Raw genomic sequence first — 15,956 nt, 5'->3', positions numbered from 1 at the left:
CCTGAGCTCTAGATTCTCCAAATATCGCCAATGCTCTGTTGCATTTTAGGACTTGTTCACCTCGACTCCCTAAGCACCCAAGCTGGCTAGACCGACGGTTCAGAGCCTTCCTCGTCAGGAACTCAACGGCAGTGTAGGTCCTAACGGTGATGCAAGGGCTGCTTTGCTCCTTGGCCAGGCAAGACCACGCCACTGTTGCTATGATATTGGTCGTGTCTGCTTCACTTCGTGGTCGTCCCTAGTCAGAAGGTTGTTGGTGTTGCTCATGTGGTTATAGGGTTGGGTTATACAAGACCGGCTACGCGGGCCCTGCATCTTGTGTCTCCCTGACCTCCCCCAACATCCCCACGTTCACATGATAGGATGCCAGGTGAGCTCCCTTCAATGGTATCTGGGGTAACTCGTACTCTTCACGTGGTAAGTAAGTGATCAGCCTGGTTACAAAGAAACACGAGACTCGAATCCTTCTCAGTCTGTACACTAGAGACTGTTTTAAACCCCAGTTGTCAGCGTCGCTTTTGTTCGTTTCGTTTCATCGCCATGTCGTCGAGCTTGCGGAGGTGACGCTTGGCACTCAGGGGTCTATTACCGTCTATTGCTAGGACAGGACAGCATATTCCGTACAAAGCACAGCAACGGTAGGTCAGGTATGTACTGTATTTCACGTATTGTATAATTTGTATTGTACATAAGGTACTCTCCATACCTGCTAGCGAAAAGTCTGCGAGAAGTTGCAACCCTCTTGTTGTCATTCCTCTGTATCATCTGCCTGGTACGTAACCGAACTGGACGTTTTCACTGCAGGGGGATAGGGAGTGGTCGAAACGCTCTCAACAGTGAAGACGCTAATGCTGTCCTCAATTCTTCCTTCATCATAAGCTATCCGGGCCTTCTGGCAATATGCAAACCCCTCGCTTCCAGGTTGTTTCAAGTCAGAGCATCGGGATGGCGATCCGCCAATGACAGCCAGCGGGCGTAGGATCTTTTAGCACTCGAAAATCTCGCATGCGGAGCTGGCATGCCATTCATCGACCGTGATATGCACTCCTTCGCTGGTGCATGCTGATTGGGAATGCAAATCGCCAGCCACCCGAATCAACGTAGAGATAGAATTCCCAGGGTAGAGAATACCGACTCGGGCCCAGGATTGATGTCTAATTGCCAGCAGTGAGGCATGGCAGCTGCATCACTCGGCTGGTGACTGCCACGTAGTGCAGTGTGCACCTCCAAGTCCAGCTGCAAAGGGCTCGGGATGATCATGATTAAAGTCGCATGCATCCTGGGCATGACTTTATTAACTATCCCTTTAGAACCAGTGTCTAGCTTCTGCGGTGGGAGTTCTAGAGTATTATCACAACCTGGCAGAGTCGGCAACACCTCCCTTTTTGACAACACTCCGTGCTACAGTTTATCTCTTACACGTATACCCTGCGATTAAATGTGGTTCAATTGAACAGGAAAGGGGGACGCATAGCTGTTATCAACGACATCCCTCCTTGGCTCTCCCTTGGGTTGTCCCTTACATTCTTGTAAGTTGCCGGCAACTCCCCGCCCTTCTCCCTGCAACTGTAGGGATTCGGCATCGCGAAGCATACAAATCTCGACCACCGCTAACCCTAAGATCCTTTCAAAGCAACCGCCGGCAAATCAACAACTACGGACAGAAGCTCATTGTTTTGAAGCACGATAGCCAAGCAACCATTCGACGCTTTTTTTACCCATTCGCTTGGGACACTTAGCAGGCCCACCCTGCTCCGCCCCTGTTTGCCGCTGCAACAGGAGAGCGAATCAATCGTCAAACGCCGCTTGACAAGTTGCACTGGGCGACTCCTCGAACACGCCGGGCTTCTCAAGCCGCGCAACGAAGCACCAGCCGACCGGCGCCTTTCCCTTTGGCGCGCGACTGATACCCCGGTCAGCTTTTTACCGCGGGCTTGCATCGTTGTGTTATATTAAAACCAGCCCGGGACCCTCGAAGTCCGGATTCAAAATATCTAGCACGACGCAGCATTGCAACTTTACGGCAGGGCCGATTTTCGTGCAGTTGTCCCCTTTGCAACTTCCTATTCCGCTGGACGGATTTTTACACTGTACCCCTGCCCCTAATCCACCACTACACTTCAGCATCGTCGACCGATCCCGACCGCTTCGACTCCGCGAATCCAGGACGATCCAGGCCCGCCTTCACCAAACTAGCAGCGACCGGCACCTGTTAGCCCGAGAGTTTCGCACCAGCTTGGCTGCTCTGACTCGTACCTGAATCGGCGGTCAATCTTGCATCCTCCCCCACCTCGGTTCGCATTGCCAGGTGTTTAATTACACTATCAAGCCAAAACACATCCGTCTCCGCTGTTCTGCGACTTGAGCGAGTCATTCAGCGGCCGTTTAGCAGCGTGATTCACTCTGATCCTCACATCTGCTACCCTCAGCCACCTCCGGAGCCCCGTCTGTCAAATCGGCGTGCGGACCCGCTTTTCCCGGGATCGCCAGCGCCCCGGCTCAGCTGCCAGTTGCGCTATCAGTTTTGCGGTCCTTGGCATCTTTTGGTGCTTGCGGGGAAGCCGGTTAAAGGGCACCTACGAACAGAGAGTTTTACAGCTCCGGTTGACTCTCGAAGCAGCGTCCGGTTTCTGTCCGAGGCATTTGCCCGCTTAGCTAGAGTTTAGGTTTTCCATCAGGTGTCAACTTTGTACGGTTTTTCACGACTCATTGGTCAGGGTTCAGGCTTGGCATTTGCCTCCCAACGCTGTCGCATTCCGTCCCAAAGCCTGGAATCCGCTGATCGCGCACCCCACCCGCCGCGACCGACACCGCGGGCCACCACAACACTGCCAGATTGTCCGCGCATCCCTGCACCCTTGCAGACCCCTGTCCGCCTGGCTCGACCGCCCCTTGGAAAGCCTGTTGCGCTCAGCCTCGTGGACGGCGCACGTCACCCTCCCGGGGTAAATTCGCCAGGGAAGGCATTGAGACACGCATCAGGGGACTCCGCCTGCAGAGGAAGCCCATCAGGGGACCCACACTGGAACAACAGCTTGTCTGTTCAGCCTTTTCCGCCCCTCTTGCGGAGTCGGCCGATTCGGCCTTCACCCCGGCAATCTATACGGATTGCCCACATGAGCTTCGCCGCAGGGCATCTCGTGTAAAGGTCGTCAAGTGTTGATGCACGCATCCCTGTGCGCATCTTTTGGCCTAAACCTTCTTCAGTTGTCGGTTGACCCCTATAACTCCGGGGGCATTCCCTCACCCAACCTTTTCTTGACCCTTCCCTTCCCGACGTACTAGCGCAGGAGAGCGAAAGTCGGGTACTTCCTCTATCCTGCCCCAGACCCCGCGATACTCAACATCATCAACATAATACCACCCCACCCAACAACACCATGGTCTCGCTACCGACGCTCAGCCCAGCTGAGCTCAACGCTGCGGCTCTGGAGTATTTCGTCTACCAGCCTGTCGACAAGAAGATGATTAGGTACCTCGCCAAGGCCGCCGCCGATGTGATCCAGTGCGATCCAACCATGATGCCCCCTCCGGCACAGACAGGACGACCGAGATACCCGTCGCCGCCAAGGGAATCAGCTCCAAGAGCGGTCAGGTCCAGCGATGGGGCTTTGCCCACGGTCGAAGAGTTCATCACCCAGCTGGTGATCTCATCCAACGTCCAGGTACCAACACTCATGTCGTCGCTGGTCTACCTTCGGCGCCTCAAGTCCCGGCTCCAGCCCATGGCCAAGGGCCTACGCTGCACCACCCACCGCATATTCCTTGCCGCCCTCATCCTGGCGGCCAAGTACCTCAATGACAGCAGCCCCAAGAACAAGCACTGGGCCAACTACAGCGTCGTCTCGACGCATGTCTACAACTTTGGCTTCAGCCGCACCGAGGTCAACCTGATGGAGAAGCAGCTGCTGTTCCTGCTAGACTGGGACCTGCGCATCACCGAGGAGGACCTTTACCTCGAGCTCGACCACTTCCTGGCCCCCATCCGCGCTGATGTTGAGGCCCGGCACGCGCGCCGCATGCGCAAGAAGTACGAGCAGGAGATGCGCGAGTGCCAGCTGCAGGAGGAGCGCCTCGCTCGCCAGCGCGAGCGCGAGGACGAGGCCAGGCTTTGGCGCGCGCTTGCGCAGCCTCAAGCTCAACAACCGCCGGTCCACACTGAGAACCAGTCGATCGCCTATGCCACCCCTCCCTCCTCGCGAGGCTCTTCCCGCTCTCGCCAGACGGCCTACACCCCGTCTCACTCCCGCGGTAGCAGCCGCGACGTGTCCCCGCCGGGCCTCTACTCCAGCAACTCGTCCTACGCGGGATCCACCAGCTCGCGCGCGACCACCCCGTTGAGCGAAGCCGACATCACCACCGCCCACCGGCCGTACATCTATGACGCGCCCGAGGGTCGCATGTGTGACTCGCCGGTCGTGGAGGCCGAGGTCTACGACCGGCCGACCGTGCCGGATAAGGATCCCGTCTACACTCTTGGCGGAAGGAAGCCTGCATCCAAGCAAATGCTCCCCTACGAGATCAGTGCCGACGACTTGAGGAGCCTCGAGGAGTCGGGCCGGGGAGGGGGTGTTGTCTCGGCGAAGCGGATGAGGGGCGTGCTGGGCAGGGTCTTTGGCGGTGTGGCTTCGCGCTGAATACAAACGGAAGGATCCACCAAACGAAACAACTCAAGGAACTACGGTTTCTTTTCATGACGATATGAACGCTTTTCTTTTGTCATCACTGCATTTGGATGTGGAGGCTTTAGCAACTCCAGGTTGAGTGCACTGCTACATGTCCAAGACGGAGTTGGTGGGTTTTTTTTAGGGGTGGTTTCCCCCTTTGCCTAGAAAAAGCGACATATATCGGTCTATGGGACGGCTGCATTGATGCGGTAGATGTGGGTAGATCTGGGTTATGAATGAGGAAGGGAGTCACGACACCCCGTGTGAGTTCGGCTTCGGAGTTCTGGGTTACGAGTATGATCATTCATCATCATACCATGGCGCGTACGGCGACAAGGCGATGGTTTGTTTGGGCTCGATGGGAGTTTAATCACGATAAGGCAGGCAGGCAGGCAGTCAAGCATGGTAATAGTGTAATGGCGATGACCATTTTTGAGACACCATCACCACTTTTGAGTTCGTCCCCACTCGTTGTTGACAGTGCCCCTGGGATCACGAGATGTACTGTGTCGAGGATCCACCCCACTCTCATGGATAGCATTTTAACGGGTAACGTGGGATGGTTTGCCACGGAACCAGGCAACAAGCTCGATGGTCAGGTACTGTTGTGAATTGGCTCGGCGTTTTTGCCTCAAGCATGTCCCATACACTATTGCGGGCCTGGAGGTGCCGAGTTGAGGCGTTGGTGTTTTCTCCGTCTGCCACGTAGGTTGTCTTGTCGTCCACGCGATTCCATTCCTACTACTTCCGACCCTCACTTTTTACATGTTCGCGAATCCTTCCGGCTGGTCCCGCTGCAGCTTTCTCTTCCTTCTACATTAATTTTCCTTTCTTTGCAGTACGGATAAAGTTGCATCAATCCATCGCGTTCGCCATGTGACATCCGGGTCCCATTCCCAGATCCATCATGCATAGGTCTCTTCTTTTCTTGCTCACCGCTGTTCTCGGCCCTTTTTTTTCTCTTCTTCCCTCGAGCTGTTTGCGGTTGTTTTGCTTCTTTTGCCACCGAAAAGGCAGACCCATCATGCAGACCTGGGGGGGAAGCCTTGAATCCACCCCCCCTGCCTGATGGGCGTCGGATTGGCTGTGCATGGCCCTTTGGCCTGGCCCGGGCCCCGACGGGAGGAGGCCTTTGTTATTGTGTTACAGATGTAAATGTTTGTGAGGTTCTGGGGTCTTTTCTTTTTGCGGGGGGTGGTTGGGGATGGATAGGCCGGTTGGATCGGCCGGCCGCGGGCGGACAAGCTGTGTGGGTCCTGTAGGCCCGGGAATTGAGACCGAGGACCGGTCACTGGTGAGGTTGGGATGCAAACATTACGATGCAGGGTCAGAAGAACACACAGCGCGCGGGGTCGGTGTTGTTTCGCGTCAACAAAAGCCTATCAGGGGCTTGCTTGTTTACGGGTGGCGTTGATCACAGCGACACGAAGGGGGTTACACGTAGGTATGTATCCGTAAATCTCTGTAAGTGACCGGCCAGATAGAATGCCAAGCGAATGAAACCTGAGCCTGCATGCACACACACACATGCACTCCGAGCACTGCAGGCTAATGAATCGGAGATTTTGTGCACATGCGGTCAGCAGCTTGTTTTAAGACACTTTATTAGGTATCTTACCTCTGCGTGCACGGTTCTCATATTGGGGGAGTGGCACTGAGGTTTGACGGCATCAAAAAGGCTTCTTCACCGGCAACACTCAAGGCTCTCACCATCATGAAAGTCTCTCACTTTGGGCGTTGTGCTTCCATTTATCAGATCTTGCGGAAGTGATTGGCCCACGGGCATGGCACATCAAGTACTAAGCACAAAGGTGACTGGCTGGCAGCTCGTCGGGCTGAAACGAGCAGCTGCACTTTAGGAGCCTTTGCTTGCCAAACAATAGGTCAACGCAAAACCGGGCTGCATAATAAGCCGAGTTGGTGTGTTTCGTGGTTTGAGCCTAACAGTAGGCATCTTTGCATCTTTGCAGTTCCGCAGAACAAACTGCTGGCAGACTGTTGGGAGAAACGTGTGCGACGCGTAACCAGGCTATGCACAGCCACACAGTAAATAGGTATACTCCTATCAACGGGACTCTCGGGACATAACTACCAAGGCTTGTGGCCATGACAGGCTGGTCAGCTGCTCTTACGAAGACCTCGTGTGACCGGAGCAAACGCCACGCTGGGCAGTTGCATGCAGGGCGAGATAGGGCCAGATTCGTGATCTTGTGATGTTCTGGGAGTCTGCTGTAAGCATACCTTACCCTATGTACCGTTAGGTGAGCTCTTCTAGCTCGCTAGTACCACATGGTCACAAGGACGATGCTCGTCGGCTCCTTAACCCGAAAGAGAGTTTCGTTCTAGTCTGACATCAGCCTTCTCGGATTCTTGTATCTGAATCAATGAGTTTTGAATCTTACTCTGTTCTGTGAGATTCGCGAGTTACTAGTTCAGGAAGTGTTGCCGAAGAAATCAAAAATCCGAGGAGCAGGTTCTCAAACCCCTGAATAATGAAGTGTTAGAGGAAGAAGGGGAGCGGCTAGAGCCTTATTGCTGACCCGACAGCCACCTAGAAGCTTCAGCCGGCAAGGCTGTTAGGAAACTAGACAGCGGGTTGACATTCTCGAAGGGTTGGTTCTCAGTGCTTGTTGGTTCACATGGTATATGACTACTTGGTATGAGTTCAAGGATCGGACGATCTCACCAGGAATCCAGCAATTACGCAGTCTTTCGTCTTCTTTAATTACAACATCATAGAGCGGCCAGTCCTTCTAGGCTCTAGTGCGGAGTTAAGTACTAGTATGTAACATGCCGTCTAGTATGTATTTCCAATACATAAAAATACATAGGCCTACCGGCAACTCCAAGAAGCCGCCTGATCGGGATCCCCTCCCTTCCGCAACCTCGCCTTCAGCGGGTACGGACACAGCGGCCTCTGGCGCGCGACCCCGGACGCGGGATCGGACGGGCTCTTCCAGCTCGTAGCCACAATGCTCTCGACCGCCGTGCCGCTCTCGACCCAGGCCATCAGCGCCAGCAGGGCATCGTGGGCCCGGTCCCGGTACGCCGGCGGCAGCGAGTGCGCGTCGGTGCCCAGCCGCGGCGCCTGGTTGGGCCCGGCAAAGTACCACGGCGCGCCCACGGCCGACCCGGCGCAGTGGCCCATGCCGGGGACGAAAAAGAAGCGGAACCAGTCCTTTAGGGGCGGCACGAGTCCGCCCCGCTTCGAAGTGGCGGCTGCGACTTGCCGATAAAAGTGCTCGGACGACCCCGTCGGGATGAGCCCGTCGGCCATGCCGTGGTACATGAGGATCTTGGCCCCGCGGTCGCGCACGGCCGACATGTTGGCGAAGCCGTGGGCGGTGGCGCGGCCCGGGTCCAGGCTGTCGGCCAGGCGGACGATGCTGTCGTTGTAGTCGCGCCAGTCCCAGGCCGGGTCGTGGAAGAGGAAGTAGCGCTCGTAGCCGGTCCCGAGGCCGTTGGGCTCCGTGCCGCCCAGCACGACCGGCCACTCGGCCTCGGAGCCCTTGTTGAGGCCCGGCATGGCGAGCTGGCCGTGGGCGACGACGTAGGGTGAGTAGATGCTGTGCAGAGTCGACAGCTGCGCGCGGGTCAGGCAGGCGGACGACGACGAGGAGTTGTGCCCCGCGCGGCACTCCAGCGCGCGGTAGTTGAGCTTGCACTCGTCCGGCGCGCTGATGATGCCGTCCTCGACGCCGTCCGCAGCGTCGCATTGCTTCATTATTTCGGACGCAATTACCGGGAAGAGGGAAGGGTCAATGCGTTCGTGGTCTTTGGAGAGCAGGTTATTATCATCACCATCATCATTGTTGTTGTTGTCACTCTCGAGCCAGGCGGAGGCGGGGCAGGTCCTAGTACTAGGGAACGACGAACCTTGCGAGTCCTGGGCGTTGAGTGCGCCGATCCAGGTCGTCCACGTCTGCAGATGGGACGTCCACCAAGCGGGAGCCCCCACCAGCAAGCCGTCGAATGTCTCCGGGTGCAGCTGTGCCTCTCGGAGCCCTTGGCGGCCGCCGGTCGAGCAGCCCGAGTAGTACGAATAGGCCGCCTGCGAGTTGTAATACGCCGCGGTCAGGGACTTGGCGAGGACGGCCGTGCCGTGGATCGCCCGCCAGCCCCAGTCCGCGATTCTCTCGGGCTGGTTCAGAGCCCATGCGCCGTCGGCCGTCGTCGAGTTGTGGCCCGTGTCGGTGCTGGCGCATGCGAAGCCGTACCGAGCGCCGACGGCCATGTCCATCCAGTTGATGCCGCCCGCGAAGCCGCCGTTCCCGACCTCAAGGAAGCGCGCGTTCCACTCGGTGGGGAGAAACAGCGCGAAGCGGAAAGACGACGACGGCGACGAGGTCACGTTGACGACCACGGCGCACAGCTCCGGCAGCGCGGTCGGGATGTCGGGGTAGGCGACATTGGAGCGGCCCTCGCCGTAGCTGCCGTTCTGGGCCACGTGTGCCACAGACTCGAGCCGGGCGTGGCTCGGCAGAGACTGCGCGAAGGTGTCGGCGGAACAGTCCGAAATCGACGCCCCCAGTGTCAGGCCGGTGACCGCGAGAAGCGGCAGCAGCCGTCGATTGACGCCCATAGTTGACTAGCGGAGGCCGGATAGGAATGGACACGGCGTGATGGCAACTCGATGAGAGAGATTAGCATTGCACAGTACACTCATTCATCAGCACCTTTGGTGCGCCGATTGGCGCGGGCTTGCCTTGCCCTCATATAACATATAGTACGGAGTAATAACTCTGCCATGACAACCACCAGTCAGTGCTCTGTTGATCATAGGTGGGTCAGCAAGGTGGTAGTTGTGAGGGGAAATTGCCAGGAACGATGGGTCGGTCCGTGATATCGGCAATACTAGCATCCAGATGGCGCGGATAAATTACCCGCGATCGGTAACCGGGTTTGTTTCTAGGTGGTAGTTTCCTTGGCAGTTCATCGCGCAATTGGACCTTCCACATCTAGCCTCGTCATTCGCGTGTACTTCCCGAGTTCCACGTTAATATGCTTCGCATTTGTACTTCGTTCACCAAGCCTGATATCCAATTCCTCCGCATCTACGCATCAACTGTACGAGTGTCAGCATCGATCTTGACACCCATCTGGCGCACGGCCGTGGAGTAGCTCTGGTGCACAGCCGCGCTGGCATACACCCTCATCTCCTTCTCGTAGGCGGCCGTGACGCCGGGCTTGTAACCGCCTGCTTCCCGCAACAGCCTCCCCAGCAATGCCGAGTCGCGGACAGCGGTGTTGGCCCCGAGACCTCCGGCGGGCGTCATGGAATGCACGGCATCGCCGATGACGGTCACACGGGGCTCGTTGGGCCACTCGGGCACGCCCGACGGCGTCGAGCAGGTGATCTTCCAGAAGGCCGCCTCCGCCTCGTTCATGCGGTCGAAGAGCGGCTGGAAGCGCGGGTACCAGTTGCGGGTGAGCGACCGGGCCATCTCGGCCGCCTGCTTGCCCACGACGGTGTAGTCCTCGTTCGGAGGCCGGATCACGCCCGGCTGGCCCACCATGGTCCAGCCGAACTGGGCGTCCGGGTCGTCCGTCTCGTCGTCCGGGCGGACGTTGGTGATGACGCTGACGGCGCCGTTGGCGCGCGTGTCGTCCCGCAGCATGAAGACGCCCTCGCCCAGGCCGCGGAAGGCCGTGCGCGGCGCCTGGCCGTGGATGCCCCGCGCGCCCGTGTCGTACACCTTGAGCTTGCCGCCCGACAGCTGCTGCGCGACCCTGGAGCGGATGCCCTCTCCGCCCACGAGCAGCGAGCCCTCGACCGACTTGGTGCCGTCGGCAAAGACCACCCTCACGCCATCGTCGGTGAGCTCGTAGCCCGTCACCTCCCTGGCCCATTCGATGTCTTCCTCGCAGCCGTCGGCGAAGATCTTGCGCATATCACCCCGGGAGATGCCGACGACCCTGCCGCCTCTCGAAGCCAGTGCGTTCTGCAGCCCCTCTCCCTTCTCTATCGCTTCTCCGGTCACCGCATTGAGCGACACGAAGCCGCTGCCGCCCGTCTTGCCGCACTTCTCCCAGAACCGCTGGAAGGTCTCGGCGCCGAGAACCGATTCGATGGCGTCGAGGCCTTCCGACGAGAGGCGCAACCTGTAGCCTTGCGCGCGGAACACGAACGAGGCGTCGCGTTCGAAGATCTTGAACGGGATCCCCGACCGCCGCAGGGAGTGCGCCAGCAGCAGGGACGCGAGACCGGCGCCTGCGATCAAGACCGGTTTGTTGTTCGTACTTGTACTCGTACTCGTAGACATCGTGCTTCTAATTCGGACTGGGTTACAGGTAAAGTAGTAATGGGAACTCGGAAGTACTACTAAATAAGACGAAGAGCGTGCTTGTCCTGCTGTGGAGTGTGGCGTGGTGAAGAGCGCGCGGATCTGATTCTAAATAGTAACTGAATTATAGGTGCTGAGATAGCACTCATCTTACGATTCTCCTTGCTTACTGCACTATCAATAATTCAATATTGGTGACGGCGTTCGGACTTGCAGGGCACTGAAGTCGCAATTCTATCATTACTAATCATATACTGCGGGTGTTACTAATGCGCCTCGCAATATTACCTTACAGTCGTGCAGGAATTCGTCATTGGGAGCCGCCGAACCTCGCCTGATCAATCATAGGCGGTAGGTAAGTTCAAGCTTCATGTAAGCCGGGTCCTGAATTCCACATCACCAGAGGCGCTAGCACCGCTAGAATCGACGAGTACCGGTAGGAATTGAGAGCTCGCCTTGTACATGGTTTGTGGATCTCCTGAAGCCTTCAGGTCGAATCCCTACCTAGGTACCTAGGTACTTATCCACCAAATCTCGGAATCAAACGGTCAGAGTCAGACCGTCCGACCGTCGGTCCAGCAGATCCACGGCCCTGTCTCCCCTTCAGCGACACCGACAATGACATGTGTCAGCGTCATCACATTCCCTTGAGCGCATAGGCAGAATGGTCTCTCTCAGAGGGAAGCGAAGCTCGTCTCATTGGGCAGTGTTACGGGATCCCTCTCCCTGTGGCAAGATAGCCTCTCACAAGTCTCGCTAACACCATGAATCTATGTTCTGATGGGCCACCGAAAGTAAAACAGACGGAGAGCGGAACCAGAATCTAGCAAGGGCTCCCTCATTTACTATTCTGGCATTCATTTTCTTAGTCACCCTTTCGTGTTTGGTAGTATCGTATAATGTCATACGATACTAGTCGTATTAAAGTAGGATGGGTCCCAACTACGACACGTCCCCTCTAACGAAGGGGAGTGTCAAATATCTGGACAGAAGCCGTCCATGTACCTCCTCAAGTGCAACCCCTCCCAGTCATTTGCCCTCTGTATGGGAGGGAGCTACACCAGCCAAACTCATGACAGTGGCAAATAGGAAGCTATACCGCCCAAGCCCACGACAGTGACAAGCCCCTACGCTTAGAATCTTTCGGCTCTCTAATCAACCACTACGCTCTAACATATAAGAATGTCCATCCGGCACTCCCAACCTCCCGAGAACCCTCAACGTCTAACTGACTTCCAACTTCCACAACTCAGTTGCGAGAAAGCCTATTTGTCCATCCAACGACTACGGCAAAGCACGTACGCTCTTCTGGTTCCAGCGACGTCCGCACTCCCAAGCGCCGACGTCGCGGCTCACACACGAGCTCTTCATCCCCGCCTGGCAAGCCCTACTACATCTCCAACACGTCTTACGCCGCCCACGAGTTGCCGGTGCTAACAAAACCCAACTAACAAACCCCTGTTACCCCTCCGCCTCAGCAGCTCACCAAACCCGGCTGCACGCGCGGCGAGGCCCAATGTTGAAGATCGTGCGCGATGGCGGCACCCTTTTGACAGCCTCTCTGAAGAGCTCTCGATGTCGGTCGGCTTCTTCGATCCTCCCTGTGTTGGCTATGTTGGCTAGCGCCACAACCTTGGCGTAGTAGGCCATGGGCTGTTGTCATGGCGTCCGGTAGAGGTCGGTGTCTTGCGGGATCTTTTGGTTGATGGCGTCTTGCCAACTGTGCAGGCCCAGGGTGGCGCTAGCCTACCCCCCTGGCGCTCCCTCCGCGCCCCCGCCACGACCACCACCCTCGGCTACCTCGTCGCCACCGCCGCGGCGGCTGCGCTCCCACACCTACGCATAACACTAAGGCAGTCTGTCTCCAGATCGCCAACCCTCGCCGCTGTCGTCCCCGCGGTGCCCACCCCTCCGCCGCCCACACCAGGGATTCGGGGCTGCTCAGCTCGCCGGTGTGCTCGTCCCTGCGGCTCCCCACCCCCCAACCCTCTTCCTTCGCTGGGCTCCCACTCACCCTTCTCACTTATCTCCACGCCTCGCCCGCCCTATTCCATCTTAGTCAACCCTTCTTCTCCCTCCTCAGCCAGATCCACGCTAGCGGCGAGGGGACGTCGGCCGGTTCGGACGCGGCGTCTGGAATTTGAACTTAGAACGGGAGATGGGGGACGGCGACGACGAAGCTTGCAGCTTCTCGTCGCTGGGCTTGGCTGGTTACCATCAGAGATTTTCATAGGTGGACGAGAGCGAGGGGCGCGGCGACGGTGATGCAGAACTCGTCCGACACGACTTGGAGGTGTTGCGAGGTCTTGTGAACCCGGGGCGCGTCTACCCGGCCTACTACAATTCCTCTCGGCACACATGGCTCTGTTGCTGCGTGCTTATCCCCGCCAATCAGGAGGAGGAGGAGGAGAAGGAGGGGAGACTGTCATTGTCGTCGTCGCCCTCGCCGACAACGCCCATCGCCAAGTGGGGGAATCTCTGCCGAAGAGGTGGAGGGAAGTAAGTACCTCCCGGCCCACTCGGAGCATCAACATCATCGCCGACGCCCGGTCGCTACTACGCCTCCTCGGCATTCACTCTGGCCTGCAATATCATCGCCCGCCGCACCATCGAGAACGTGTCCGCCACCAGCTACATGGTGTACGTGAACGACGGTCTGTACGGCAACTTTAGCGGCATCATGTTGGTGCTGGGGGGTTGGTGCTTGTTGGGGGGGGGCCGGGGGGGCCGGGGGGGGGCCGGGGGGGCCGGGGGAGGCGGAATCGCCAAGCGGGGAGGTAGAAAAGGTTTGAAGTGGGGGAGGGGTGATGAGTGGGATAAGGGAGCGGGGGACGTTGGCAGAGGGAGAAGGAGACTGTACGGAGAAGGGTGGACTAGTTCGATGTGTTCGGAGTGCACCTTCTTGGGGCTTTGAAGAGTCAATGTAGGAATAAGGGCCGGGGGACCGTCGAATAGAAATAACCCAGTGTTTTCCCTCGATTCTCTCATGTCTCTTACCAAGCTGCTCACGTGCTGATCGTGTCTTGGCCCTGCTAGGCTCTCGCCGTATATATATGGCACTATAATTGGACGTACACCGCTGTTGTCGGTGAGTGAGGTGTAAGTGAGATGTCCTGGCTCGAGACTAGTACTAAAATACTAGATTGCCACAAAGAACCTATTTCCTTGACCGCTGGACGACAAGTGAGTGCGGCTTGATGGATGGTTTCTCAGACGAGACTTGAGGTCTGAGTGATGAGTTGGTACTGATAGTCTCTGGGTGTGTAGGAGGTGAGCGGTGCAGTGGTGTAAGAGTATGAAGGGGATTGTGCATCGTCATCCTTATTATCCTCGACGTCCGTATCATATCCATGATCAAGTCAAGGCCTCAAGGGATGGGAAGAACAGTTCCACGGACGCGGACGGGTCCTGCTGGAACAGGTGGACGTATAATATACGGAAGGCAAGTCCTCGGGAGCCACCTTTCGGCCAACTCGATGCCCTCGTTCTCGTTGCAGACGAGATGGAGCAGCCGCCAAAGATTCCATGCACCCATCCACCAGATGTCATAGGCATCAAACCACTGGTACAGGTCTTCCCAGATCCTAGGACGAGTCAAGGTCTGTGCTATGCTGCCATGCTTTTCACGCAGCGTCACGGCCGCCGCGCGGAATCTGTTTCCATCCCAAGCAATGGCCAAGGCAGGTGAGGAGGGGCGGCGGCGGCGGCAATGGCTCCATGCCTCTGGCTGGGTCGATCAACTTGAACCCTTTTCCAAGGAAGTCGCGGAAATAGGCGACTGTATTCTTGGATTCCTGACCAGGAAGTTCTTGGCCCGCCGGCCGTAATATTCATCGCCGTCGACGTACGACAGAATGGTGGGCATCTGGCGGCCCCCCCCCCCCCCCCCCCCCCGCCCGCACCGCCGCCGCCGCCGAATCCATACTCGCCGCTTCTCTATCCAATCCCGGTCGGCGGTGGGCCAATGTCCGGCAAGCCGACGATGCCTGCGCCGCAGAGTCCCGTGATGGTTCGGAAACCATGTTCGTCTCGACGGCGCCCCTCGTGGAAAGCTCCTCCTGAAGCATCCTGAGATATGGTGGAGAGGGCTCAATCGGTGAGCCGGACGGCGTAAAAAGCACCCTCGTCGCTGCGGTACCAACGCGCATTCAATCGATCGACCTGGCGCCGAGGGTAGAGGGTCCAGTGGCCGTTGGTCTCCGGGAGCCAGTACAGGCGATAAGGGTCTGGGTCCGCAGGTTGAAACTCCTGCGGCTCGTAGGCTTTGTTGTTGTGAGCCATGGCCTTCGACGTGAGTAGGAAATCCGAAAATCCTCTATATGTATGAATGTATGGTATGATATTGTAATCGATAATTACGGGCTGTGGTAAAGCGGTTGAATGCCTGCGTGCACGTACTACCGACGCTGTCGAGGCGACCGTACCCTCTCTGGGCTCTCGATGCCTCGGTTTCAACGGCGCCATGGGGAGCGGTGTGAGCTGCCGCGGGTAGGTGTGATTCCATGTTCCGCGTCGGGTTCAGGGCCAGGTGACCCAGGTCCCTACCTCATAGATCTCCCCAAATGATGGTAGACAACGCTTCGACGTTGTGTTATGATCAATGTTGTGCGTCTGTGTGAGCCGCCGCGGGTAGGTCGGGTGCCAGTCCACGTTCCGCGTCGGGTTCAGGGCCAGGTCCTTACCGGATACAGTGCCGGTGCGGGGGGCCTACTTAAGGTACCGTCGACGTTGTCGAAGGTCTGGTACATGAACAGGCCAAATGCAAAGCTGTAATACACCCATGGTGGTGCCTAAAGCAGGTCAGCGAGGACGGCAGGTGAGAGCATCACACTCCAAACCGGGATTTGTATCGCAAAATTTGTATGGCGATGCCGCGATGCTGATCCACTTAGCAGCAGCCATAACCCAGCTCTCTCTGCCACACATTAAAAGGAAAGGAATGTAGCTACGGTAGTCTAAAAGATATTGTGAGGATTGACCTAGAGGAACTTTCTTGACTTTTTTA

General features: G+C 57.3%; 4 protein-coding genes across 4 annotated transcripts; 1 reads left to right on the top strand and 3 right to left on the bottom strand.

Moving 5' to 3' along the window:
• Nucleotides 1-3,380: 3,380 nt before the first annotated feature.
• On the top strand, nucleotides 3,381-4,637 carry B0T15DRAFT_513764 (uncharacterized protein; the record flags this gene model as incomplete). The annotated part of the gene is made up of 1 exon (XM_062868065.1): nucleotides 3,381-4,637. The coding sequence occupies one exon, from the start codon at nucleotides 3,381-3,383 to the stop codon at nucleotides 4,635-4,637; it is 1,257 nt and encodes a 418-aa protein (XP_062719391.1).
• Nucleotides 4,638-7,359: 2,722 nt separating this feature from the next.
• B0T15DRAFT_540755 (feruloyl esterase-like protein B) lies at nucleotides 7,360-9,525 on the bottom strand. Its single transcript, XM_062869805.1, has 2 exons — nucleotides 8,544-9,525; nucleotides 7,360-8,441 (listed from the first exon to the last, which is right to left on the bottom strand). The coding sequence occupies exons 1-2, from the start codon at nucleotides 9,247-9,249 to the stop codon at nucleotides 7,501-7,503; spliced, it is 1,647 nt and encodes a 548-aa protein (XP_062719390.1). The 5' UTR covers nucleotides 9,250-9,525; the 3' UTR covers nucleotides 7,360-7,500.
• On the bottom strand, nucleotides 9,526-11,189 carry B0T15DRAFT_540753 (uncharacterized protein). The gene has a single exon (XM_062869804.1). It carries the CDS (start codon nucleotides 10,928-10,930, stop codon nucleotides 9,722-9,724), a length of 1,209 nt encoding a protein of 402 aa, XP_062719389.1. The 5' UTR covers nucleotides 10,931-11,189; the 3' UTR covers nucleotides 9,526-9,721.
• A 3,674-nt stretch (nucleotides 11,190-14,863) lies between these two features.
• B0T15DRAFT_540748 (uncharacterized protein) lies at nucleotides 14,864-15,778 on the bottom strand. Its single transcript, XM_062869803.1, has one exon. The coding sequence runs from the start codon at nucleotides 15,413-15,415 to the stop codon at nucleotides 15,041-15,043; it is 375 nt and encodes a 124-aa protein (XP_062719388.1). The 5' UTR covers nucleotides 15,416-15,778; the 3' UTR covers nucleotides 14,864-15,040.
• Between the last annotated feature and the right edge of the window lie 178 nt (nucleotides 15,779-15,956).

The sequence above is a fragment of the Chaetomium strumarium genome, assembly GCF_033439665.1.
Source record: "Chaetomium strumarium strain CBS 333.67 chromosome Unknown B0T15scaffold_6, whole genome shotgun sequence".
Lineage (NCBI taxonomy): Eukaryota > Fungi > Ascomycota > Sordariomycetes > Sordariales > Chaetomiaceae > Chaetomium > Chaetomium strumarium.
This window is presented reverse-complemented; position numbering and strand designations above follow the sequence as displayed.